Source organism: Pavona decussata, unplaced genomic scaffold (assembly GCF_977016875.1).
Source record: "Pavona decussata unplaced genomic scaffold, jaPavDecu1.1 SCAFFOLD_78, whole genome shotgun sequence".
Lineage (NCBI taxonomy): Eukaryota > Metazoa > Cnidaria > Anthozoa > Scleractinia > Agariciidae > Pavona > Pavona decussata.
Window position 1 is genome coordinate 1,572,953 of NW_028145496.1, and position 24,674 is coordinate 1,597,626.

General features: G+C 39.9%; 3 protein-coding genes across 3 annotated transcripts; 1 reads left to right on the forward strand and 2 right to left on the reverse strand.

Moving 5' to 3' along the window:
• Positions 1-1,978: 1,978 nt before the first annotated feature.
• LOC146476272 (serotransferrin-like) lies at positions 1,979-10,638 on the reverse strand. Its single transcript, XM_085114812.1, has 5 exons — positions 10,464-10,638; positions 5,413-5,628; positions 4,953-5,231; positions 4,023-4,268; positions 1,979-2,843 (listed from the first exon to the last, which is right to left on the reverse strand). The coding sequence occupies exons 1-5, from the start codon at positions 10,519-10,521 to the stop codon at positions 2,425-2,427; spliced, it is 1,218 nt and encodes a 405-aa protein (XP_084970938.1). The 5' UTR covers positions 10,522-10,638; the 3' UTR covers positions 1,979-2,424.
• A 992-nt stretch (positions 10,639-11,630) lies between these two features.
• Positions 11,631-21,174, reverse strand: LOC146476273 (alpha-1B adrenergic receptor-like). Its single transcript, XM_085114815.1, has 3 exons — positions 21,153-21,174; positions 18,820-19,030; positions 11,631-14,369 (listed from the first exon to the last, which is right to left on the reverse strand). The coding sequence occupies exon 3, from the start codon at positions 14,316-14,318 to the stop codon at positions 13,413-13,415; it is 906 nt and encodes a 301-aa protein (XP_084970941.1). The 5' UTR covers positions 14,319-14,369; positions 18,820-19,030; positions 21,153-21,174; the 3' UTR covers positions 11,631-13,412.
• LOC146476274 (sphingosine 1-phosphate receptor 3-like) lies at positions 20,158-24,460 on the forward strand. Its single transcript, XM_085114814.1, has 2 exons — positions 20,158-20,430; positions 23,279-24,460. The coding sequence occupies exons 1-2, from the start codon at positions 20,349-20,351 to the stop codon at positions 24,175-24,177; spliced, it is 981 nt and encodes a 326-aa protein (XP_084970940.1). The 5' UTR covers positions 20,158-20,348; the 3' UTR covers positions 24,178-24,460.
• The last annotated feature ends 214 nt before the right edge of the window (positions 24,461-24,674 follow it).

The window sequence follows — 24,674 nt, forward strand, 5'->3', positions numbered from 1 at the left end:
ATAGATTACACTAAAATACGCAACTACAAATACCGCACGCACGAGATATTGCCAAGAACATTCCTAAACAAAATAACACAATAACCTTAATGACCAGGCGTTTAGTTTCTACATATAGGCCTTATATCACGGTTTTCGATGCCATTTTGACGAGTAGGCAAACAGGTGTGAGATAACAGTGTCAGTGTCCAGTCGTGTTTTGAACTTTCCATACATTTGTCTGTTTAGCGTACCAGCCGTGAACTGCTCTAAAAATAGCTCGCGGGAAAATAAAAATACAGGGAAATGTATGGAAAGTTCAAACCACGACTGGACGCTTTCTGGCACAGCTACATCCCTCCAAGTTTTTTCTTTAAATCCTTTTCCTTGTGCCAAAAGTTTCCAATTCATGAATTTTTCAGAAGCGATGTTTTATGAACATTATTTGACATCGGATTTTTATACAAACACTGTTATTTCGAGCCTGTTTGTCTACTCGTCAAAATAGCGTCAAAAACCGTGATAAGGCCTATTTTACAGGGGTTTTCCACCTGTGGTACTTTGAGGCTTGGAATCAAAAGTTAGGAGAAGTACGACGCTACAGAAACCTTGTTGACTCTGTGAGTCGGTCAATAAGCGTCAAACGTACGAAACACCAGCAGAAAAGCTTGCTACGCAGGCTAGGGAGTAAAGAAATGGGAAAATCTATGTACAGCCCAAGATCTTGATTATCCATGCATTTTCTAAATCAAACTCTAGTCATCTTTGCTGTTCAAGACATTAAAGAGATCGTTTCACCCAACGGCATCTTTTTGGATGGAATTCGGATTTCTTAGGTAGAAATCGTCAGGTCAAAATTTCGTAAAACAGGAAAACTAATTCCGTTCGTTGTCAAAGGGGAAATATTTCGTTAAAAGTACGAAAAATGCCAGCTAGCGCAAAACTAACAACTGCTGGCAAACAGCACGGATTCTAAAACTTTCCGCAACTGAAATTTGTCAGTTAAAACATCCCGCAACAGAACATACTGTATTTAGGATCTTTTCCTCTAATGCATCAATTCAGCACTGCATCGGGAAACCCAGGAGAATTTTGGAAGGAAATGAAACACTTTCTTTCAAACTGTTTATCAGCTGTTTTTCCCTAGGTAAAAGTGTGTAGTGTGACTATTAATCAAGATTTAATTACACTAAAGCAGTCACAGGTGATTGGCCATGATTTGCTCACGATTTTTATAGTTGTGACGGTTGTGATTTCGAGCTCGTAATTAATTAGCAGCCATTTTCAAAGTTACATGCCTAGGGACAATCTTTCGTTATGATTGTAATCAGGCTAAGCGCAATTGATTTATTTACTGTTGAACTCGACTTTGGGTGATGAAGATGGGTTTATTTATTTTCAAACTGACATGAAGGAATGTCAAGAAGTCAATCCGGGATCAGTAAATCGGCGAGTGTTTTGAACATTTAAAAAGCCTTGACAGCAAACGGCCAAATTCTACCGGAAGTTACGAAACAGAACCGATCGAAAGTGCTCAAATCATTTGAATCTTCCGTTAAACTGAGGTTAATTGTACTTACTTTTTCCTTTTCCATAAACGGCTTTTCAGCTGTTTACAGCTATTTCAATTAACGTTGTCGGATTAAAATCAAGCTAAAAGACAAGACCGCAATGTTTTGTGGGATTATTTTTTATGAATAATTTCATCAAAATCATTCCTGCACGTGCAGGTCATTGTACTGCTAATTACAACCTATTGTTTTCTCCAGGCATGACTGATTTTGATTAATTTATTCATAAAAATCCCACGTAAGTTTCGGTCTTGTCTTTTAGCTTTATGCTTTTGAACCGACAACGTTAACTGAAATAGCTGTATATAGCATGTCGAAAGAAAGTCGCCGCTGTTCTCTGCTTTTCGCGTAACACTAAAAGTGACTGTAACTGTTAAATGAAAAAAAGACCGTTGAGCTAGTTGTAGCAAACGCGAACACTCGGAAGCTTCTACTAACAACTGATACAACTGATTTATTAAGCAACATTTACTGATGAACATTCTACAACTATTTTCTGTTGGAAGTTCTACAACGATTGGTAATCAGTAAACGATTCGGATGTACCTGTTAAGTTTATGCCGCTTACTGCTGCTAGCTATAGCTAGCTGTAGCTTCTACTGACCATGGAGAACTCGTAAAAATTATTGAAAAACAAAAAAGGCGGCATGAGAGTTTACGGCTAAGAAACTGTGAAAGTTTCAAATCACATTGACTTTTGTTTGCGTTTGTATCCTAGTGTAACAGTTTTAGTCTACAGTAACAGCAGCAGTTCTGGTCCACAGTTGCATCAATAAAGATCTGGTTGATAGTCGTTCTAGTCTACAGCGATAGAAATAGTACCGATCTTCTGTGACGGCCCTTCCCGGTCAACAATAGCAGCAGTAGTCTTGGTCTACTTTGAGAAGAGCAGAGACAGCACCGCCATAAAGGGCAGGAGCACGGTGTAGGCCCTGATCATAGCGGATACCGCTTTGGCAGTCGTTGCTGCAGTCGTAGTCTTGAAGCCACATGACTTTAGTGCTTCGGCATCTTCGATGTAATCAGTCCCCAGAAAGCCTACATAAGTTCGCTCCCCTTTTGGGATTTCTACCAGAGCCGTAGTAGAATCTTTAAAGAGCAAATTGGAACTGGTATTGTACTTTGTAGAATTGAAGAGTTGGAATTTGCTCGAGTTGTCTTGTTTGATACCATACTCATCACTCATGGCCTTTAAAATGGTGATGATGTTCTCGATGTCGGGGTTGTCCTTTCTCGTCACAACGGCGTGTGCTGGATTAAATCCAAGGTGGCACTTCTCGTGCTGTCCAATCTCTGAGTTATTTAAAGAAACGGGAACGTTAATAAATTAATGGACTTACGAAGCCTTAGCCCACGAACGCAGACGTATTTCCGGCTGTCGCGTCGACAGAAACGGAAGCGACAGCGGGAAATACGTCTGCGTTCGCGGGCTAACGAAGCCGGGCTGCTCAATTACATGAAAGTACCAAAATTTGAAAGTAAAATTTAAAATGATGCGCGTCGAAAAGTGTAGGAAACTAGTAGCTTCAACGCAACAGGACTTCATCAAAAATCTAACTCCAATAGGAAAGTCAACGCGCACAAGAAGGAATATAGATAATGCAATTTACAAAACTGTGGGCGTTAAAGTATTATTCATACAAACATGGAACCATGTGATTCCCGCTATTTTAGTTGCGGTTTTAGTTAATTTGTGCCGAAGAAACTAGCTTGGGCTGCCTTTTCTTGTTGGTGACTCAGTTGGTTTCTTGTTGTTTTTTGCGGGCGAACGAAACCCAAATATACATGACTGATTCATTCCCTCTCCTTATTTTATACTTATATTTAAAATTGGTTCATGCTTAGCGTGCGTATATCGAGTTATGGATGCACGCGGGAAGTTTGGAGACCACGAGAGAAGCGTAAGAGTTGTTCTAGCTTCTTGAGTGCTCTACAAACTTCCCAAGTGCATTCATAACTCGATATACGCACAGCTAAAAGCATAAACCAATTATTTTATTACATAGGGAAAATAAAGTAAATGATTCCTGAAAAACAGGTTTTGTTCCTGATTAATTACAAAATTCTCTGTACAATAAAAAGGCGAAATGGTTTCGCATATCGGTTCAATCTTAACGTTTCATTAAGCTTCAAGCTCTTATAAATATACATTTTTTTATGGTGTTGTCTCTGTACAAAGTTTTTTAATAACACAGCGCGCGCATGCTTCCCCCATCTGACTTGCACACGTCAACGGATGGTCGCACGGCCGTGCGTTTGTTGAGAAATGTACCATGATGACGCCAATAGGAATTAGATTAGGATGCAAGTGCGCTATGTTATAATCTTCTATGTAGACTGATGACTTTAGCGATGTATTGATATTGCGACGAGAAGGTATATCAAGATGAATGAATTATTATTTTTGCAAAAGCCTTAAATCTGGGACTAGCATCATGAGATGCCGTTATTCATTCTCGCAGGGCAGATTACCTTTTCTACTTCCGTCTTTGCAGAGGTATTGATAATCACTCAAGTTACCATAACCTCCAATGGCCACGACTTCTTCGGTGGTTGTATGCTTAGCAAATGACACATCCCCCTTGTTGTCCGCCATGCACTTGAAGGAGCCGTGGTAACCAACGTACTTGTTTTTGTTGGCGTCGGTGGAGCATTCACCCTCGCACAGTGCACAGAGGTTGCCGGGAATGTCTCCTGAATTGTTATATTTTTTAACCCCTGATGAACACAAAATGAAAAAGGTAACAGTTATTTCTTTACGCATGGAAAATGTAATGCACGATTATGCGTTCGTAATGGATTGCAAGTCTATCATTAAATACGATTATGGTAAAATCTAGCTGAGGGACCAAAGATAGTGTAAAATCCTCGCCTGCTTCAAAACAAAAACAAATTAAATGTGCATGTAGCTGTTGTCATGACTACGGAACTTGCACGGCATACATAACTAGCAGTAATCAGAGATTACACGGATTCGAAGGTATTTCTTCTTTGTGGGGGAAGAGGAGGGGCACATGCCTCCTAAAGTTCCGTCAGAAACGAGCCCGTGAAAAAAGCAATAGGAGATGGCCATACGGCAGACCAGACACCAAGCATTTTCAAAATTTTTCTTCATAAAACACAGGGAAACCAAAACGAAATCGGGATTGCTTTCTTCGAACATTACTAGTACCAGAGTGGTGTTCACAGCAAATCAGTCACGTTGCGATCTGCGTACCCATCGCTAGGAAGTCAAATGTTTACCCTTTTGAGTGTTACGACATAAGTGGGTGAGGCCACAAATGTCGATAGCCTGTTTTTCCTGCTTGTGCATCAAAGCTAGAGCGCGTGCACCAAAAAGGAAACACTAAACTTTGGGTCTCTAATCCACGTCTACGTGTGAGAAGCGAAACAAGTCCTTACCTGGTACACAGCTCTTACTGAAGAATTTACCCGCTGAAATGAAGTCATTGTTGTCGTTTCCGCAGGCTAGGGCTGGAAGCCGTTTGGTGCGTAGTAAATAGCCAATAGGAACCCTCCATCCTGCTGTCCTTCGAGCCCCTGTGTGGCACGACTTCTTTCCTTTAAGATTATTGATGTCGATGTTTTTGGTTGTCTTTTTCACCACGGCTACCGCATAATACTTTACCCCATACGCTCCATATTGTTCAGAGACAATGGGTATGAGGTTGCTATCCTTACCTGCATTGAGAATAAAAGTGAAAATTAGAAGTATTAGGCGACGAAGCAGCGTTGAGTTTTTTAGTTACATCGTCCATTTATGACAACCTCGTTCCCAAGGCCTCTCCTCTTCCCGTCCCTAGGAACGGAGAGAGAGGAGGAGAGAGCCTGGGAACGAGGTTTCACTTATGACTCATCTTACCCGCTGAGTACACGCGCCCGCCATCCAGGGTCCTTAAGTCTGCGGTGTTATCTTTTATCTTATTCATGCAGTCATCAGAGCTAGTTCCAAGAACACAGCTTGGATGAATGTCCATTTTCTTTTTTTGTGCAGTTTCGGAAACATATTTCATGAAGTCTTTGCACTTGAGTTTTTCGGTCGGAAGTGCGCACCATCGGAAGTTAATTTTATGATGATCTGAAAAGAAAAAGTTAAATTATTACTTTTCATATTTGTAATATAGTGGCTAAGGATGAATCCCTCTTTGGAACGGACCACTTCATTATTGATGGTGGGTTAGGCAAAAGCATGAAAAAACTTCCCGCCAAAACGCCAAGGGACCGAATCATAGTAGAATTGTTTAGAATGGCGACAATTAATCGATTGATATTGGAGTTCGATGATCAGTCGACGACGTCTGTGGAGATAATTCGAATGATCATCGATTTCCAATATCAATGGATTAATTGAGATTGATTGTGATCGGATGTCATCGGTAATGGGTTATATTCATGTGGAAGATGTAATAAACGTCATATGACGCTCAAATCGCTCATGATCAAATGAAACGATTTTATCTCTGGTTTAAAGCAATTCAAAGATTATTTGGTTTCTCAGCAATGAAGTTAATTTTAAAAATCTGTATCACCTAATTGTAATGCCGTAGCGAAGTATCGGTAGCTGATGCCCAGATGATAAAATCGTGTGATGTTACGTGGGCCAAACAAACGTTTACAAATATGATGGAGCGCTGCTTCCCTAGGCTCGATTTCCGCCGCTCCCTCGGGATGCCCTCGGGCCGCCCGGGGTTGATTGTAGGCTCATTTCCCGAACAGAGGCTGGTGATCGAACCTACTGCGTCCCAGGTCTTGCTGAAATCACCCCACTGTCAATCAACGAAGAAAAGTGTAAAATTGTGGAGCCATGAGTGCCTGACCTTATTTGGGAAGCGTACTTTTATTCCCGCCGATTCTGATCGGCTATTCCCCATGAGAAAAAAAATCCACCAAATTGCCCTTGAGAGCCCGGGGTTGATAAGTCGCTAAAATGTTGCTAAAAATCGACAGAGACACTCTGTGAATCCTAATTTAAGGATGGATAAGACATTGGAATGCTTGAATTTTTCCCTTTTCCGAGCCTTTTTCACGCCATCGCGTTTGTAACGTCAAGCCACAGTCATGGTAAGGAGCAAAACCACATGCACCAAAAAAGGGAACATTCGACTTCCGGTTGCTGTCCGTGGCTCACGAACGTCTGTGCTTAAGCTCCTTTAATTAATTACTGGTGGGACGATAACCTTTTAGTGGAAGCACGCATTGGGTTACAGGTGGCTCTCTAGTGACGCGAGCTTGGGATGCTTGTGGGTAACCGAGGTCAAAATGAAAAGATTATCCACTTGTGGCGGGCGTAATGTTTCATGACATCTCTGGATGGGATCATTACTTTGAGATCAATGCTATTTTCTGCTCTTGACAACTGTCTCAGACACGTTACTTCGGCTATTTTCACATGCACAATGTACCGACACAAAGAACGTCATTGTCAATGGCTAACGACATAGAGATGCCTTAGAAATCACCTCACTGACCCTTATTTTACTGGAAGCCCTACAATCCAGCAACTCGATGCTCGAACCCAAAACCTGGTCCAAAATCAACTAAAGCAGACTCTACATCAAACGCACAGCACGTTTTCTGTCTAGTTCGGGGTACCCAACGTGCCGTGGAGGGGTGGGGGTGGGGAGGGGGGGTGGGGAGAGGGACTTCCACATAAAAGTGATGGGGATGATCGACGAAAAGTTTCAAAAGAACCCCTAAAACGTATCTCTGTTTTGTGGGCGTGGACCGAACCATTTTTTACCCCTAAGAGGTACCAACTCTAAAACAATAGTCTAACTGACACTAGCTTTAACAATTTTTAATAGCAATAAAGAATATTTCTTCAAATGCCTTCCACTCTTATAGATTCTTGAAATCATTGTCATAAAGTGAAATTTCTATTCTCAAGTCAAACATTTTTTATTGTGAGGCTCCAATATATAGTAGGAGCGTCCACGCAGATTATCACCGCAGACTGAAACTTCAGTCAGTATCAGGCTACAATGAACTGACATTTACTTGCTGTTAAACCACGAATTTGAACCCCTAAAAAATACGACGATCTCCCTCGTCACTTTTATATGGAAGTCCCCACCCCCGTAGCCTCCTACGCAGACGTTCTTAGGGGTTCGTCACGCGTTCCTGCCCCACGAACGTCTGCTGAAACGAACAGCCACTTCCGTTCGTCGACTGCGGACCAATCAGGAGTCGTTTCCCAATTTTGGGTAAACTCGTGTTTGATATTAAAAATATTACCCTAGACAGGATGGCGGACTTAAATGTGGTTTTTGGTCATGTGTGCCAAACGTTTGGTTTAAGGGAGTCGAATGCGTATCAAAGAGAAGTCGTAGTGCAATTTGCGCAGAAGAAAACTGATGTGTTCGTAAACCTTCCAACTGGTTATGGAAAGTCACTTATTTATCAAGCTCTATCGTTAGTTTACAATTCAATTCTTGAAGCTGCTTGTCACTATTTGCTGTTGTGGTTTCGCCGCTTGTAAATCTTATGAAAGACCAGGTAGACAAATTGGCAAATATTGGAATTCTTGCCGCTTCTCTCAGTGAAATCACTGAAGAAAATGCAGGGTGTTATGGAAGGAAAAATTTCAATCGCATAAACTATATGCACGTCCGGAAGCGAAAATATCTCCACGGGTGATGATTTCCGTTGTTTCGCAGCATGTGATTGGCTTTACTCGTCATAATGAGTCAATGCTGATTGGTCTGTTCAGACGAAGGCAATTTGCCGACGAACGGAAGTGGCTGTTCGTTTCAGCAGACGTTCGTGGGGCAGGAACGCGTGACGAACCCCTAAGAACGTCTGCGTGGCGGGAGGCTACCACCCCCGGGCCAAAATGTTTCCTTGTGGTGAAGATTTCTGGTGCGAGAACCTGAAACTTTATCAGCTATCCTGTGCTTATCGGAGTAAATGGATCCAACTGAGTTCTGAGACAAAACAAAGATCACCTTGCTCCGAATGATCTTCAAGTTGCCTTAGAACTCTGATTCCTTCCAAGTTTTGCTCTAAATTCCTTTGGAAACCTGACAAAGTCTGACAAAGTCTGTTCAGATAAGGGATTAATTAAACAAGTGTCGCCAGACGCTATCATTTTGCAGGTATATGTATCTCTTTAAGCTGCCACAGTGGCTTAATCCGCGTTAGATATGTTGATTTGGTAAGTCCATATAGACTTTCCTTGTGACCAGCGAATTCAGATTTCATAAGCAGGACTGCTTGAAATGAAGGGATTGTCCAGCTTCAAAGACATTAGAGTTTAATGATGATGCACTGTTAAGATTCACTTAATTGTCCTCTTCTGTGGCCGAAGAATTATGAGAAAAAAAACCCTATTAAAATAGAGTTCAAGAAGATTTTACATTCAGTGACGAATGTCAAAAGAAGAGATGACGTTATCACAGAAGAGAATCGACTACTGACATTTGCAGCAACGCGTTTGAAGACTTGTTTTGACGGATGGATTGCCAATGGCAGTCAAACACACAGCTGCAGAGTTCAGTTTTCTCGCCTGAAGACGTATAATACAGTGTATAATGGATGAAAATCAAAGTCAGAAAAGCGATTCAGGCACTTTGGTCAACAGCTGCGGATGTATTAAAAGACAGCGCTCTCGAAATAAACTTGGCACCAATGCTAAAACCTTGAGATATGTTGGAACATTTCCATGATGTATTGACCAAGTGACAAACTGTCGATTAGAAAACCTTTTTTTTTTTCGATATGTGTTTGCTTAATCGCGTGACAATGTCTTTACATCCAAAATTTTACCGAGAAAAGGGTTAAAAAAACAGAAATAACCTGCGATCAGGCGTTCTTTGATTCCGAGCGAAAGTCGGCAAAACTGACAAGGAAAGGAAAAGAGAAGACTGGTGAAGAGAACGAATTGAAAGCGAAGAGGAGATTTGGACGCAGCAGCTTGGAAATGAACTAAGGAGAAAACTAAATAAAACTAGCTAGAATGCGCGGCTTCGCGCAGATAGAATCGAACAAGTTTGTACTGTACAATCGACTTCGTCGTAGATATCTATTTCAATATTTATAGTCCCTTGGCTTTCATGTTTATATTTTATTTCCTCCTTCGTTATGTGAACTTCTGACTCTGCATTCAGAGAATCGTTTATCTTTATTGGTATTGATATGTAGTCTGCATCAATGGCCTCGGCTGAAATTTACGGCTTTAATTTGCCACGAATATATGATGCCGCTGGGTTCTCAATTCTCCTCTGTAGACATCCTCAGTGTTGATCAGGCATTGTTGTTCTACTCTTTTCCAATTTCTAATTGCTTTAACCTGCGTCGTTGATATACATTAATGCATTAATTGGAAGCACTATGTCACTGCACAGTTCAAATTTAGAAACTTTTCAAATGCCTTAACGCTGTAAACCGTACCAAGACAACAACGAAACCTGTTTTAGTTTACGCAAATGGCGTCTAAAAGCCCCAGAAGGAGTTGAGAGACGAAAATTGCATTCGCTCCACCAGGATTAATTCACCTGGTGATCCCAGAAAGGAATTAAAGACGCATCATTCTAAAAATCGATGTTCGTCTGAAGCTCGAGCTGGCTTCGAATTAATCTCCGAACTAGAAGTGGTAAGAAGTAACGGCTAACTTGTGACTTAATAAAAATTCGAATCCCAACAACACGCACTCGAAGTCAGTGAACTACAGTCGTAAATTCCGATGCGGCTAACATAAATAGAAATAGAAGCACACTGAAGAATTCTCTGACAACTCCAGCTGCACTAAGAGATTTAGTTGGGCCGAGGGAATACCGTGACGAAACAACTAGTAAAATTTAGCTTAAACAACAAAGCGAAATATAAATCCTTCCTATAAATTTGCAGCAAAGTGTTTGAGAGAACATGGCAATTGGTAAAGCAAAAAGATAGCTAGTGCAGAACTAATTTTCTCACCTGAAGCAGCATACTGGATCAGTACAAAGGCTAGAAAAGCAAGATAAATCTTAGCCATTTTGAGTGCGGAGCAGCTGCAGATTTGAGCAACAACTGAAGACAACGCCCCGAAAAGACAACAATACTCTTGTCAATTAAACCTGAGACGTGCTGAAACCGAACTGAAAACTGTTTGGTTTGAAGAGATGTGACACATGATATGTTGACTATCAAAGAATTGTTTCTTGTGTCTTTTCTTTTCTTTCTTTTTTTTTTTTTTTGTCACTTTGTCTCGTGACTGTCTCTTCACACTGTGAGGCTCGTGACATTTTGAACCTTTCACTTATACATCTAATTTCTGGGTTTTTGGTTCCTCTTCCGTTTTTTCCAAGATGAAGAAGAAGAAGAAGAAGGCCAAAGTCAAGAAATAAGATGAAAGGAAAAAAATTCGTGCAATTGGAAGAATAAACGTCTACAAAGCTTTACTTGAGGTGCAGCCTCATGCAGGTAATTACAAGTTTTGCAACAAATTTTACATATTACACAAAATGTAATATTCCATAAAAAAAGGTATTAAATACGCACACAACCGAAAGAAAAGTGGCGAAGGAAGCCTAAAAGAAACAACAAGAGATTTTCTTTATGGCGCTGGTAAATTAGCCCATCCAATACTTTTCCGTTTTACATGTTCCTTTGATGGTAACTTCAGAAATTTCAGTAAACAGGTAAACATTTCGAGCTGCCGGTTTGCGCAAAGTTGATACTTTTGACTTCAGAAAAGCGGGATCGGATGATTTTGTTGTCAACAAAAAATATATAAGGCGACCCACATCCCGCTGTTAACGATTCAAGTTCTGCCGGTTTCGTCAAAACATAATTCTGTTCTCAAGTGTTGACACTTCATGTCTTTCCGTCGCGGATTTTCGCTGCATTTGTGCACTCGAGAACACACAGAAGTGATAGTTTTAATTTAGTTTTCAAGGTTTTAACTGCATGCAGAACGTGGTCAAGGGTTCACTTCATTGTAAAAACAAATGTGATCAATGCAAGTTGGCGCTGCCTCAGCGTTACTTTTTTCCTTTCATTTCTGACAATATGAAATAAGTTTTAGTGACTATAAATCAAGGAAGACGCAAGATTCTGGGGGAAAAAATAGTTGATATCTGTAGTAAATGAAAATACGTGATTGTAAGAGATATTTCGTTAATTGATTGTTAGTGAGATTAAAACAAAAAGCCATTAATCTCTGCCAGTTTGTGTTGTTATTGAGACGTAAAGCAGATACCTGACTTGTGACCTGACACGGAACTAAACTCTCTAGCGGTTAGTTTTAGTTTACGTTTTATTATACAAGCATTGTCAATGCAGGAGAAAGTTGACACCATGGCTTCCGGTTTGTTATGAAGTTGAAAACTGTTTATTTCGTCGAATTGTTTTGGTTGTTATACCTAGTTTCAGTCAACTGAGTCAAGTAGGCTGGGGCTATCGTGATGATCTTGTGATACAGCTCATGCAAAGTCTACAGTCATTATTTTTCAAAGGAAACTTTGACTATGAATCAAATTTAAGTAAGTTTTTAATAATCTCCTTAAACCCTCTCCCTTCCCCTCAACCCCTGCTCTAAAGTTAGATTCACCGCCCAAAGACGAAAGTCCATGGCAAATTTCCGTCGTAATCAAAATAGCAGGAACAATAGGTAAAGTAAGACTAAACTTATCTATCAAAAGTGTAGTTGCCATATATGTAGTATATAATACCGCGAACGCGCGTTGGATCTGACATGATAGATAGCCAACGAGACGCGTAGCGCCGAGTTGGCTATAATGATCTCATATCCAACAAGTGTGAGTGGAATGGTTATTTTTAATAAAGCAATCAAGAAATATTGCTAGATCTTGCTGATTTCGCTTTATAAGAACAGCCAGAAGACAATTTAATGGTCGCTATTTCTCGAGCCTGGTATAATGGCTCATATACCATGGCCGCTTAAAGCCAATCAAATCCGTGGAATTGCATTATCCAATGAGCCAGTTTTTAATATCCTTATTATTACTTGGACCAGTAAGTACCCAACTAGACTTCAATTAATTTTTATAATACAGGAAAACAGTAAGACATTTTGACATTTGCAAAATATTGGGAAGAAATTTTCACGTCTCTTAAATTAATGACCATATACTTCCTCAACAGATACTTCAGTTTAAAATAAGTCTTATTCTATTAATACTTCAACGATGAATTAACTTAAAACTTCAACAATATTATGATACACACAACTACAATACGCGATCAGCTTGAAAGTACATCTTGACTATCAGTGGACTTATAATGGGTTTTCTCTGTAAAGTATAGGCAAGCTCCTGAGAGAAACACAAATGTGGAATGGTTTGCGAGAAAGGAAAAGAAACGTGAAATCTTATAATTCATTTCAAAATTCGGTTAACTCTTATATACAAATTTATTAGGTCAGTAGGTCAATAACAAATACTTGTTAAAACATCTCGATTCCTAAGGAAAACTTCGTCATGCTCAAGTTAGCCATCAATTTGGTATATTGTTATTTTTTGACTGGTATCTTCTCAGTCAGAAAAGCTCAGTAAAGCTTGCTAATATCTCCTTTACATATACTTGGGCTATCAGTTGTCAATTGTAATGTGATGGGAGAAATCGCCTTTTTATTTTTTTCATACAAATGTCTCAAAATTTTCCCGCTCTATTAATAAAAACAAATATGGGGTTTTTCGGACTCGCGACAATTTACCTGCGAGCCGCGAAAGTTTACCTGAGACCCACAAACCGAGGGAACGAGGATTTGATATTCATTTCCTAATTTAAGAATTCGTTATTTCTTCGTAATCATTGACGATACCTTACTTACTAGTTTGTCTAGTAGAGAAACCGGCTAAATGGGTTTCCCACTTACTAACTTTTTAATTGGGTACCGTAATGTGTGTTAACTATATATTCTTCTTAAATCGCCAGTTCATGTACCATGTCTGCATCCCTGAAAACAAATACCCTAGCCATGGCTCTTCGGAAACTTGGCATTCTAAATGTGTATATTATTGGATTGAGGGCAGAATTAAAGAGGCCTAAAAACAGAACAGCCCTACAGATATCCTCAGAAATGTGCATATTCCGATCACTATACTTAATAGTTTCAGTAACAACTGCTGGGAGCCAACACAGCGCAAATATGCCGACAAAGAGGAAGATAGCTTTAGCAAGTTCCTGCTCTCGTTTCCGAGCCTCCAAACTTGCTTCGTCAGACTGGACAAGCCGCTGTTGAACTCCTTGAGCAAGAGCTACACGGTTGAACTTTCGAATGATCATGAACATACGTATATATAAGCAAAGCATTATCATCACGAGGAAACATCCAATGCCGGTGAAAAGAAACAAATTGTACGCGGGCAGTTTCCAACAGGGTATGACGAGACAACTGATAACTAATGCTGTAATCCATATGAGGAAAATGTAGATTTTTGTGGCCACAATGTTAAAAAATCTTCCCTGCCGTAAGGGCCTCTCCAAGACAATGTATCGCTCAATGGTCAAAAATAGAACCGTTAAACATGAAGCATCAACCGACAGAACAAGAAGCATACTGACTGAAATGGAGTAACTTTGGTTGGCTGTCACCCAGTACTGAAGGGCCCACAAAGGCTCAACTATAATGCCCACAATAAGGTCTGCTGCAGCCAAATTCACCACAAGGAAGTTGGAAATGGTCCGGAGCTCTCTATACGGATCCTTGTACACGGCTACAATTACCGTTAGGTTGCAAATGCTTGTTATTATGGCAAGTACAAAAGCAATGCCCATCTCGATACTTGTAATTTTTGAAGGTAAAAATGAGTGGTTGTGTTCTGTCATCTTATTAGTTGCCTGGCTGTGGAAATTGTTAATTCTAGTATTTAATCAGTCCTGCAACGAAAAGTTGAAAAACAGGTTAGTTTTAACTGCCGAAGATCCAGCTGGTTTTGGCTCAAAATTGCTAAATCCGAAGCTCTCAACTGACCGCAAAATGATAGCCTATTGCTGCTGGTTGTGCGTAACTTCATTCAGTCGTGCCAGACCAAAATTACTACATGATACATGTATAACAAAGCATACTTAGTAAATCCACCCGTTCAGGCGGCTGGTATGTCGGTTGATAATGTCTTCGGCTGAGAGATTGTCCGAAAAATGAATATTTGGCCAAGAAGCGAAGCTTCGAGGGCAAATGTGAAATTTTGAGGACAATCTCTCAGCCAAAGACATTATCAGCCGACATAACAGTAAGCCAGAAAGGGGTTTATTTATTTTATAACCCTCCCATTAATTTTTATATCGCGCGAAAACCGCTCATAAAAAAAAGCCAGCGCTGATCTGATGGCGGATGCGCGCAATTGACGTAAACAAGTACATTTGATTGGTTTACAGGAACTTTATTTTCACTGTGATTGGACCAAAACTTGACAAACTGACTCGGTTTGCGTAGGACTAAATCTGAAAGTCTACTCTTAACTTTCTACACCTTCAAAGACGTTGACAGCATGTTTTGTCGACATTTTTGTACTTTCCGGAAAAGCATTTGCGACCAGCTTTTTGCTGTAAACTTGACTGGACATCTACAAAACGAGTTTGTTTTTCTTCCATGTAAAATAATAAAGATGAAAAGGTGAAACTCTTAAGCTGGTTTTTTTCCGCTGGCTTTGTTTCTTTTCAGAGGGCAAATATCGACGCAGGCGGGGGTTATATAAACAACAGCCTCCATTTGGCGCGAAAATATGCTCAGATATTTGTCCACGGACATTATCTGTTCCGAGAAGCGAACAGTTTTCCGAGAGCGAAGCTCGAGGAAAACTGTGAGCTTCGAGGAGCGGATAATGTCAAAGGACAAATATCTGAACATATTTTTAAAGTCAAATGGAGGCTATTGTGTTTATTATCCTTCAAATATTTTTCGCAACATGCGGGAATCTCGCGGGAATCGGCAGGATTTGCCATTCTGTCATATGTCAATCACGTCAAAGTTTGTCAGTTGGCTTCCAAAATTTTCGCTTTAGGTCGAAAGCGTTTGTTTGGGGAAAAGGTTAAACATTTGAAAGGAAAGTAAACTTGTTTAATTCCGTGAAAGATAAAAGCAAGATACAAGTGGCGGATAAGGTTACAGGGAATCTAACTACCTCTAGAGAACAAGCTAAAGATCACGGAAAGCGAAAAACTGTAAAGTATCGCATTCCGTAAAAAGTGTAAACTGCCGTCAACGAAACAGCCGGCGCTTTGTCGTTCTCTTCTTTATCTTGTGTTCAATTGGAGCTTCACTTTATATCGAATTGTGGAATTTGCTAGCCGAAAACGACCTGTAAAGAAATCGAAGCTGAACCTGCAGTCGAATACGACGCCACCGGTTGTTTTTGCTGGATTCCATCAAAGCGCTTTCTTTGCTAACTTGACATTGAATGGAACCAGCAACGACGTCGCTCACAATCACTGAGGATTAAACTTGTTGCTCGAGAGTAGGTCAAGCTGCTTCTCTTCGTAGAGAATTTCGACATCTCGGGATATCATGGCTGGTTTTTGTTTCGTGGACGAAATTTTATGTTCGCGAGCGATCTCGACCAGGTGAGCATTGATAGCATCATTTACCGGCTTGAACTCTGTCAGTAATGGTACTGAAATTTATGTTTTCGTTATTTAAATTCCTTATATCCAGGCCAGCACGAATTGCTCTCATTGAATTACAACTGTAATATTTGCCGTCGTGTGAGCGAGCTTCGAGCGTATTAATTAAACTCGTTTAATTGCTTGTTGATGGCTTTCTCATTTCGCCAGACTGAAAGAAAACCATAAATACTCTTAAATGAGATGGGCTAAAACTTTTCGCCTTTCATATTTTTCAGTTTTACCACATTTTAATTCAAGGACTGTTAAACAGAGTTCAAACCAAGAGAAAATGTCGCAAATACAAGCTTGAGTATTTCAACATTTCGTTTACGAACAGCTTACCGTCAAAAACGTTTAGAGCGTATGTTGTTTTCTGGTACTGGTTTATCGGCCAGCAGGTTTATCTCTTTTTCTGTCCAGAAAACCGTCCCCCCATCTTGACATTCATTTTAATTGCAAACTTGACGCTCCTTGAAGTTTTTGAAATTGGGGAATATCACTTGGGGAATATCCTCGGATATTCCCCAGTTTTAGCTTGAGTATATTCGGTCACGTGAGGCGTTTAGACCAATCGCGCGCGAGCGAAAATATTTGATGGATTATAATGCGTGATAACCGTCCCCTAAATTTGCACCACGTGACGTAAAGTAGCCAATAAAATCGCGCGAAAATTGAAAATGACTATATCATAACGCATGTATTGGGTTTAGAAGCAGCTATTAAGCATGGCGTTGAATCAACCTAAATCCACGTCGCACCAAAATTAATTTAGCACGACGTTAGCGCGACAGAGCTTGTAGTGCTTAAATTACTGAATAAATTCTGCTAACGCGGAACTTTATTCAATGCTAATGAGAATGAGCTGTGTTCGGTACGATGATAGCGCGACGTTTAGACTGGGTTTATGCCCAAGAACACAGTACTTTTCTTAATTAACGCACCGTCCGATTTAGCAAATACAAATACCGTTTACAATTTCACCGTATAAGAACACAGTACAATGACCCCAGCTCGGCCTCGAATGGGCAGCTTGATCCATGAAAGAACAACTCGCTAACAAGTCATGGTTAACCCTATCTGCACTGAAGGTGGGTGGGGGGGGGGGGGGGGGCGATTGTGCCAGCACCGATTTGGGAATCATGACCTAATTAGCACGTCAAGTGACATCATCACTTCGCGATGTGGACCTCAAAGGAGACATCTTTAAACGTACTATATTATATATTCTATACTCCAAGTCTGTTCTCACTATCATAGGTTATATGCTTGCGAAGTTGTGGAGGGGTACGTCCCCTCCCCCTCCCCCTCCCCGCCCCAGCAGACAAAAAAGAAGCCCGGTCTAGACAGGGTTAAAAACCAACACAAACAGACAGAGATACATAAGATCGCAACTGAGTACGTGTATATAACGGTTAAGATTCTGACAATTCCCGGAGTTTATGTTAATTCGTTGCTTGCAGTAAGCTTCAAACTAAGCTTCCCGGGCAAAATATCGATTCTGCAGACTTGTACAGCCGCGACGCGTGACAATCACGTGACGGCTGCATGTCTTTCTCAGTACAATCCAAAGAAAGTGGATTGTACCGGAGATTCTGGAATTCAAACAGAATTTTACGTTGCTAGAATTACAGTGCGACGCGCCTTACCGTGGCCACCTATTTTTTTTTTACAAGTTAGCCAACCAGGATAGGCGAACCCCCCCCAGGGGGGGGGGGGGGTACTCCCAATAAAATTGGATAGGGGTGTGCGGCCCGCTTCCCAAAACCCTTATCCTATTTATCTCCATAATGGCGGCAAAATGGCTAAAATCGATACCCCATTTATGACCAAAGCGGCTGAAAAACCATACCCTTTGGCGCCGCACATACCTATATAGCACATATAAGGGAGTACCCCCCCCCCGGGACGCGAACTTGATTAACGGTCACGCCTCCTTGCAAAGTCCAAAAGGCAAGTGATGCAACAACGAATCATTGAAAACATGTCGTTTTGTATTTTGGGCTAACTTGTAAAAGAAAGTTTGTTGGGTGGCCACACGCACTGTCGCACTGTAAGCCCTATTATACTACGGTTGCAATTTTACATTGCATATTAACGCCGTGCGTCGCGGATAGGATCGAACAAAAATCATGCGCTAGCAGATTTCGAAAATGTTTCAAGCAGATTTCGAAAATGTTAATGCAAATTGTTGACATCTGTGTATAAAATGAGCAGTGCGTTTTATTCCAGTTACACAATTTGAACAGATATTTCTGAATTCAGGGTACACTTTTGACACGAAAAAGAAACTTGTGTTGTTGATTTGTCATCTCAGTATTGCTATTTGAGTACACGTACCTGAAATACAACACTAGAGAGATTATATATTTTAGAATCGCGTTTACGTCAAAAGATAAACGTGACTTTCTCGTTTTATGTTTTGGAAAAACTTAGAAAATTGATGACAATAGTACAAAATAATTCTGGCCTTTGATGCTAACGCAAAACTAATCAGTTATACCAGGAAACTGAAAACAGCGAGCGGAAAATGTCGGTTAGGATAAACATGGTCACGAGGTTATTTCTGCCGTCTACCGTTTGCCGTCAACGTAATTATAAATCGCTCTACTATATATTTCAATATGTTTACCACTATCAACAGTTGAGCATATAAAGCCTGGGCTATACCGTTCATTAGTCAACATTATCTAAATAGCTTTCGATCAAATGAGCTAAAACAACTTGCCTGATCATGAAGAGGGGGATGACGAAGCGACACCGCTGTTCTGTATGCGAAGACCAAGCGCTCGGAAGAAACGTTTATGACATCTAGAAGGATCAGTGCTGTGTTAATTCGATTTGACCCGTCAATGTGGTCTTCCCCAATCGCCTGCCCAACTATTTTCTCCAATAACATGAAGAAAGAGTGGTGGCAGACGCTGCGAATCCATCAAAGACTATCAGAGCACTCTCCATGAACAATCGCGTGACAAGTTTTGATTACGTTACACGAGTTAAGCGGAAATTGCATATGAAGAGCATGCGAGCGGAAGTCATTTTATCGGTATTAAAGCAGGCTGGAATAATTTAAGGCAACAGGTTTTGCAAAACATACCTCCTTCAGCTTTACTTTATAGCATTCATTATGTCTAACGTAGCAGACCCTATTTCTTCTTCTTCTGTTTCTGTTTTATTTTATTTCTTTCGCTGATATGTGTCAGAATGCATAACTAGCAGACTTGAAGCAGACGGTAGTGCGGTCCTGCTATCAGACTTGTAAAAAGCAAGGTAATAAAAAATTAAACATGTTTATGTCAAGAAACCTCCATCTCAAGATATTCACATGCTTCGCACGAGATGGCTAAATTAACCGTACTGGAAGTTGGAAAAGGGAAAATCCCTACTGCATAAACCAACCCACGCATCATGCAAAACAACGCCCCACAGATTTCTCAGAACTTGAAGTGCCCCTAAATTACTCAAGATTCGCCTTAAATGTTAGTTAGATGATGGCTGTGTATTTTTGCAAAAAAAATACCAGGATTGGTATTATATACGTCAGCGCCTATATTTCTGTGCGCGTTACAACTCACTCTTTCTTACAGTTAAGAACTTTTGTTTTTCCGGGCCAGCCTGAATTTCTTGTTTTTCTGCCGATGTTGAAAATATTCTTGTGAATATTCTTAGATTATATAGCGTATGACATTTCCGCTTTAGAATGTATTGGGGTATCCAAGTGTTAGCATCAAACATTTGGCTTGTGCAGGTTTTTATCCGGTTTATTGGCTAGTTTTGCCGTTTATAGAGAAAGCAAGAATTTTATACGGTTAAGTTAAAAACATATAATTGTATCGTATTTACAAATTTTCAACACAAAATTATATTCTTTTCAAGCCTCGGGTTTATTCTCAAAATATTTTTAAAACAAATTTTAGCCTAGATATTCTTATAAAATAAAGTCTTATAAAACAGAGTGTATGTTCACTATTTTTGTTGCCTTCTGGCCCTTCCTAAAAGTGTTCAATAAAAGTAAGGCTAAAACGAAACTGATATTTCAAACTGTTTAGAAACGCATAACCGAAATTTTTGAATAGTCGCCAGTGTTTCCAGGAATCATGCATCGCGTGATATGCCAGATGGCTAACTGATTCCATAGGTGACTCACCGGAAGTGTTATAAATGATTGCATTTCTCGGTGCGACCGGTTATTTAAGCTTGCAGACTTATTGTAAGAACAACCAGTGAAGAAGTTAAACCAATTGTCTAATTCTACACATGTTAAGAAAAGAAAATATTGAGCCAAGCGAAGGTTTTAGACGCTCGAAGACTGTCATCGTTAACCGAATGGATTTTCATGGTAATGTAGCCGTTAATTAATATGTTTATTGCATTGTTGATCTTAGCTGTGTTCTTTACAAGACGACCTATTCAGTTAACTGGAGCGCAACTCTAAAAACACCAGTAACCTTTGTTTTGGAGGCTAATAGGCCAGCTGAAATATTCTATCTCTGCACAAGCAATTACCACCCAAAAGTTAATTGACCGCCGCGTTGTATGAGCTAACTTAACTTGCTCCGAAGGTGTTTAAAAGCTCCTAACATCAGCCCGCAAAAGCTGAGTAAGAATTTGTTGGAAATTTCTAGTGGTAGTTAATCGCGTATCAAATCATTAATCAAAGGAGGATTGAATTTATTACCAAATGAAGTAACCGGAACGGTTTTGTTCAATTGTCGGGGGATCGGCAAAAATAATGTACTCAAAAGGTTAACGTTTCAACCATTCACAATTGTAATTTACCCAGTTTAAGTTTGTTTGATTTAACAACTTAATTACAGTTACAAAACGTGTTTACCAAAGATAGTTCTTTCGTTGGTTTTGCTTGAGATTTCGGTTTCAAAGCACGTCAAATTTAATTTTACTCTGTACAGGCGCTGATATCGTCTATGAACAGGGAACATTTGTGCTGTGTCAATTTAGTCAGAGCTGTTAATGTGGTCTTATCTAATCACCTGCCAAAAATATTTTTTCCACTAACACGAAGAATTAGTGGCGGCAGACGCTGGTAATCCATCAATGCACTCAGTCCTTGAACAATCGCGTGACATGTTTTGATGGCGTGTCACGCTATGACGAAATTGCATGGCGAAAGAAAGCGGCAAGGAAGGATTTAACGGAATAGTATTTACAAACCCACCATCATGCTGCCATACTGAAGTTAACGTTATAACACTCATTGTGTTTTAGCTAGTCGACCGCCTACTCCCACCCCCTCTCCATTTTTTTTTCTTTTGGGGAGGGGGGGGGGGGGGGGACGTTTGCGCGATTCAGAAGTCATTCAAGACGATTTTTTCCAGTTCTATTGTGATGTTTAATTAAAAAAAACCGGTAAGGTGATGGCAAATTAAAAAATATTCAGTCAAGGTATTCACATGCTTGGCACGAGATGGCTAAACCGTAATGGAAGTGGAAAAAGGGAAAGTACCTACCGCCTAAACTCACCAACCCACGCATCATGAAAAACAACGCCCCACAGATTTCTCATAGAACTTGAAGCCACTACTCTAAATTAGCCAAGATTGGCCTTTAATGTTAACTAGATGACGGCTGTGTATTTATTCAAGAAAGTACCGGGTTCGGCATACATCAGCGTATATTTCTATGCGCGTTACAACCGTATACACTCTTTTTTTATAAGAATATTGTTTTTCTGGGCCAGGATGAACTCACCAACATACGCATTATGCAAAACAACGATTTCTCATAGAACTTGAAGCCAATTCTCTAAATTATCGAAGATTTACCTTTGATGTTAATTATTTTGGTTGTTTTTGCTACTATCAAAAGAGGTCAATGGAATTATGGAAGCAAGAAACATATTTTTAAACTGTCTAGAAACGCATCTTTGTCTGAAATTTCAAAATAGTTGTCCATATTACTGGGAATTATGCATCGCGTGACATGCCATAGGATCGATTCAGCCGACCTTGGATGACTCAATCGAAGTGTTGTAAATAAAACTGGATTACTCAGGTGCGACCGGTTAGTCTTGTAGACTTCTTATAAAAACAGCCGACGAAACAGTTGAACTTGGTTATTATTATCATTTTTTTTTTTTTTTATTCTTTTTAATTTTAGAGGACTCTTTTGTAAATCACTTATTAGTGACATTGATTTCCTCAATAAAGATTATTATTATTAACTAATAGTGTAATAAGTTTGTTCCTACGTTAAGAAAGGAAAATAATGAGCCAAGGAAAGTTTTAAAACGCTTAGAGACTGTCCTCTTTAATCGAATGGATTTTCATGGTAATGTAGTCATTAATTATTTATATTGTGGATATTAGCCTGGTTCCTTACAAGATGACTTATTTTATTAACTCAACTCAACGCAACTCTAAAAACAGGAGTAGCTTTTATTTCGGAGGCTAATAGGCCAGCTGAAATATCTCTGCACAATGATAATGCTCAAAACTTGGAAAAAGTACTTTTAAAATACGGTCACGTTGAATGAGCTAGTTATCTTGCTTCGGTGTTTAAAAGCTAGCTCTTGGAAAAGAAAAAACTTGAACGTGATCGGTCTGGTTTGCGCTACCAAATATCTGTCCTGCAACAGCTCAGTAAGAATTTGTTGGAAATTTCTAGTGATCGTTCATCAAAAGAGAATTAAATATAGTAACGATTTTGTTTTGTCGAGGGAAGGAATTTACCTTTGCGCTGGAAACCAGTGTGCAGGCGGCAAAATAATGTACACTTTTGTTTCCGGGTCAACCATTCACAATTGGAATTTGCCTAATTTGCCTGACTTAAGAGTGAAAGATCTTGTTTAGCAAAGATAAGTTCTAGAGATTCCGGTTTATTTTCTGTGAACAGGACGTACTTGTAATCAGGCGTTACTAACACAGGAACAGAATATACCCGCGTGAATATACTGGGACATATACCGGCGTGACTCGATCGGTTTCACTTGCCGGGCATGCAGTGAAGTTGACTTCTGAACATTTTATGACGTCATTTTCTGGTACCAAAGAAAACTGCCATCGATCTATTAAATGCAGTTTTTCTACTGCAGGAATATGAAAGGGTTAAACGGCTGTAAATCCAGGGTGGATAGTATAAAACGATAGATCAAGTGAACACTCGTTAGTTCCAGTTCAATAATATAAGCACTAAAAGTTACACTGATTGTTTGTCTGTTTCATTCCCAGACCCGGCAATTTCAACTTGGAAAGCAGTAGAAGCGTTTTCTCTTTCCTTTCTCACGGTAGCTTTAAACGCCTCAGTGATTGTAGTCATCTGTAAAGATCCTTACAAACAGCTTAAAGGAACGGCCAACAACCTCATCTTAAACCTTGCCCTGTGCGATATTCTGGTTGGTTTTCCAGGTGAGTTTCTATTCGGTCTAAGCCACTGGCTTCCTTACGAGAACGTTACAGGAGCAGCCTACATCTTCACATATTTGGCGTTTTGTGCTTCGTTTCTGACAATCCTTGGTCTAGCAGTCGAGCGGCTTATTGTCATATCTCCGGCGTCAAACAGCACGGATTATCTAACTAGCTCATATCTCTCGATTGGGATTTTTTCAATCTGGATATTAGCTACACTGTTAGCTTTTCTTCCCGTCATAGGATGGCCAGACTCATTATACGGCTACAGAGTTTTTATTGCTGATGCAATTGCCTTTCCTATATTAGTCTTACTACTTGCCTGTTACTCAAGAATCTACTTCATCGTGAGAAAAACTTTGTACCTACATTTAACAACACCAGAGGAGAGACAAGACGAGGAATTAGCTCTAACCGAAAGTGCTCGCGAGATGGAAAAGCTGAAAAGGAAGGAGAGAAGTGTTGCCTACTCCGTTTTCATTCTTGTTGGAATATTTGCCGTTTGTTGGATTCCAATCATCGTAATGGAGAACATAAAAGGAATTTGCAAAAGCTGCCATTACAAGACAGAAATGGAACTCTCACATGCTTTGGTAATTTTGCATCCCCTGTTAAATCCGATCGCTTATTCGCTGCGCACTGCTAAGTTTCGAAGGGCTCTGTTGAAAATTTGCAAGGGCTGTTTTTGCCCTAACCCAGCATACAGACGTGCTATCGTCTGATAAAAAAAAGACATCATATTCCGATATAATAAATCAGTTGGCTATGTAATATAGTAAGAAAGTAAGTGCACTCTGTTTTTTTTATAAGAACGTCTAATTTTGGAGCTGAGGCTGAACGTTCTTATATTTTTTGCGATTTGAGGCTGAAAACGTTTTTGAGGACGGTGCCTAATATGTAATAAAGAAGTATTTTTGTGCAGTTCCGCCCGTGACTATGCGGGAAAAGCTGATCTTAGCAAGGCCAATTGGAATCCAGAAAAAAAATTGGGTGTAACCTCGCTTTTTTTTTAGAGATAATTAAGCAACAATATTTCTAAAAGTGCCAAAATATTAAGCAATGTATGGGATTTTTTTTTCTAAATTGAAGCTTAATTGACTTAATTATCTCTGAAAAATGCATGGCTATCCCCAATTTTTTTTTTGGGGGGGGGGGGGGGGGGAGGAGGAGGGATACCAAGAGCACATGCTACGACCGGTTTCCTCCGTATAGGTTTAAA

What these genes read in the sequence shown, in the direction of transcription:
- LOC146476274 (XM_085114814.1), top strand. Translation starts at nt 20,349, where the DNA reads ATGTTAAGAAAAGAAAATATTGAGCCAAGCGAAGGTTTTAGACGCTCG. An exon ending in TAACCGAATGGATTTTCATG is followed by an intron (nt 20,431 to 23,278) that starts GTAATGTAGCCG and finishes TTTCATTCCCAG; the next exon opens with ACCCGGCAATTTCAACTTGG.
- LOC146476273 (XM_085114815.1), bottom strand. Translation starts at nt 14,318, where the DNA reads ATGACAGAACACAACCACTCATTTTTACCTTCAAAAATTACAAGTATC.
- LOC146476272 (XM_085114812.1), bottom strand. Translation starts at nt 10,521, where the DNA reads ATGGCTAAGATTTATCTTGCTTTTCTAGCCTTTGTACTGATCCAGTAT. An exon ending in GATCCAGTATGCTGCTTCAG is followed by an intron (nt 5,629 to 10,463) that starts GTGAGAAAATTA and finishes TTTTCTTTTCAG; the next exon opens with ATCATCATAAAATTAACTTC. An exon ending in CAGTAAGAGCTGTGTACCAG is followed by an intron (nt 4,269 to 4,952) that starts GTAAGGACTTGT and finishes TGTGTTCATCAG; the next exon opens with GGGTTAAAAAATATAACAAT.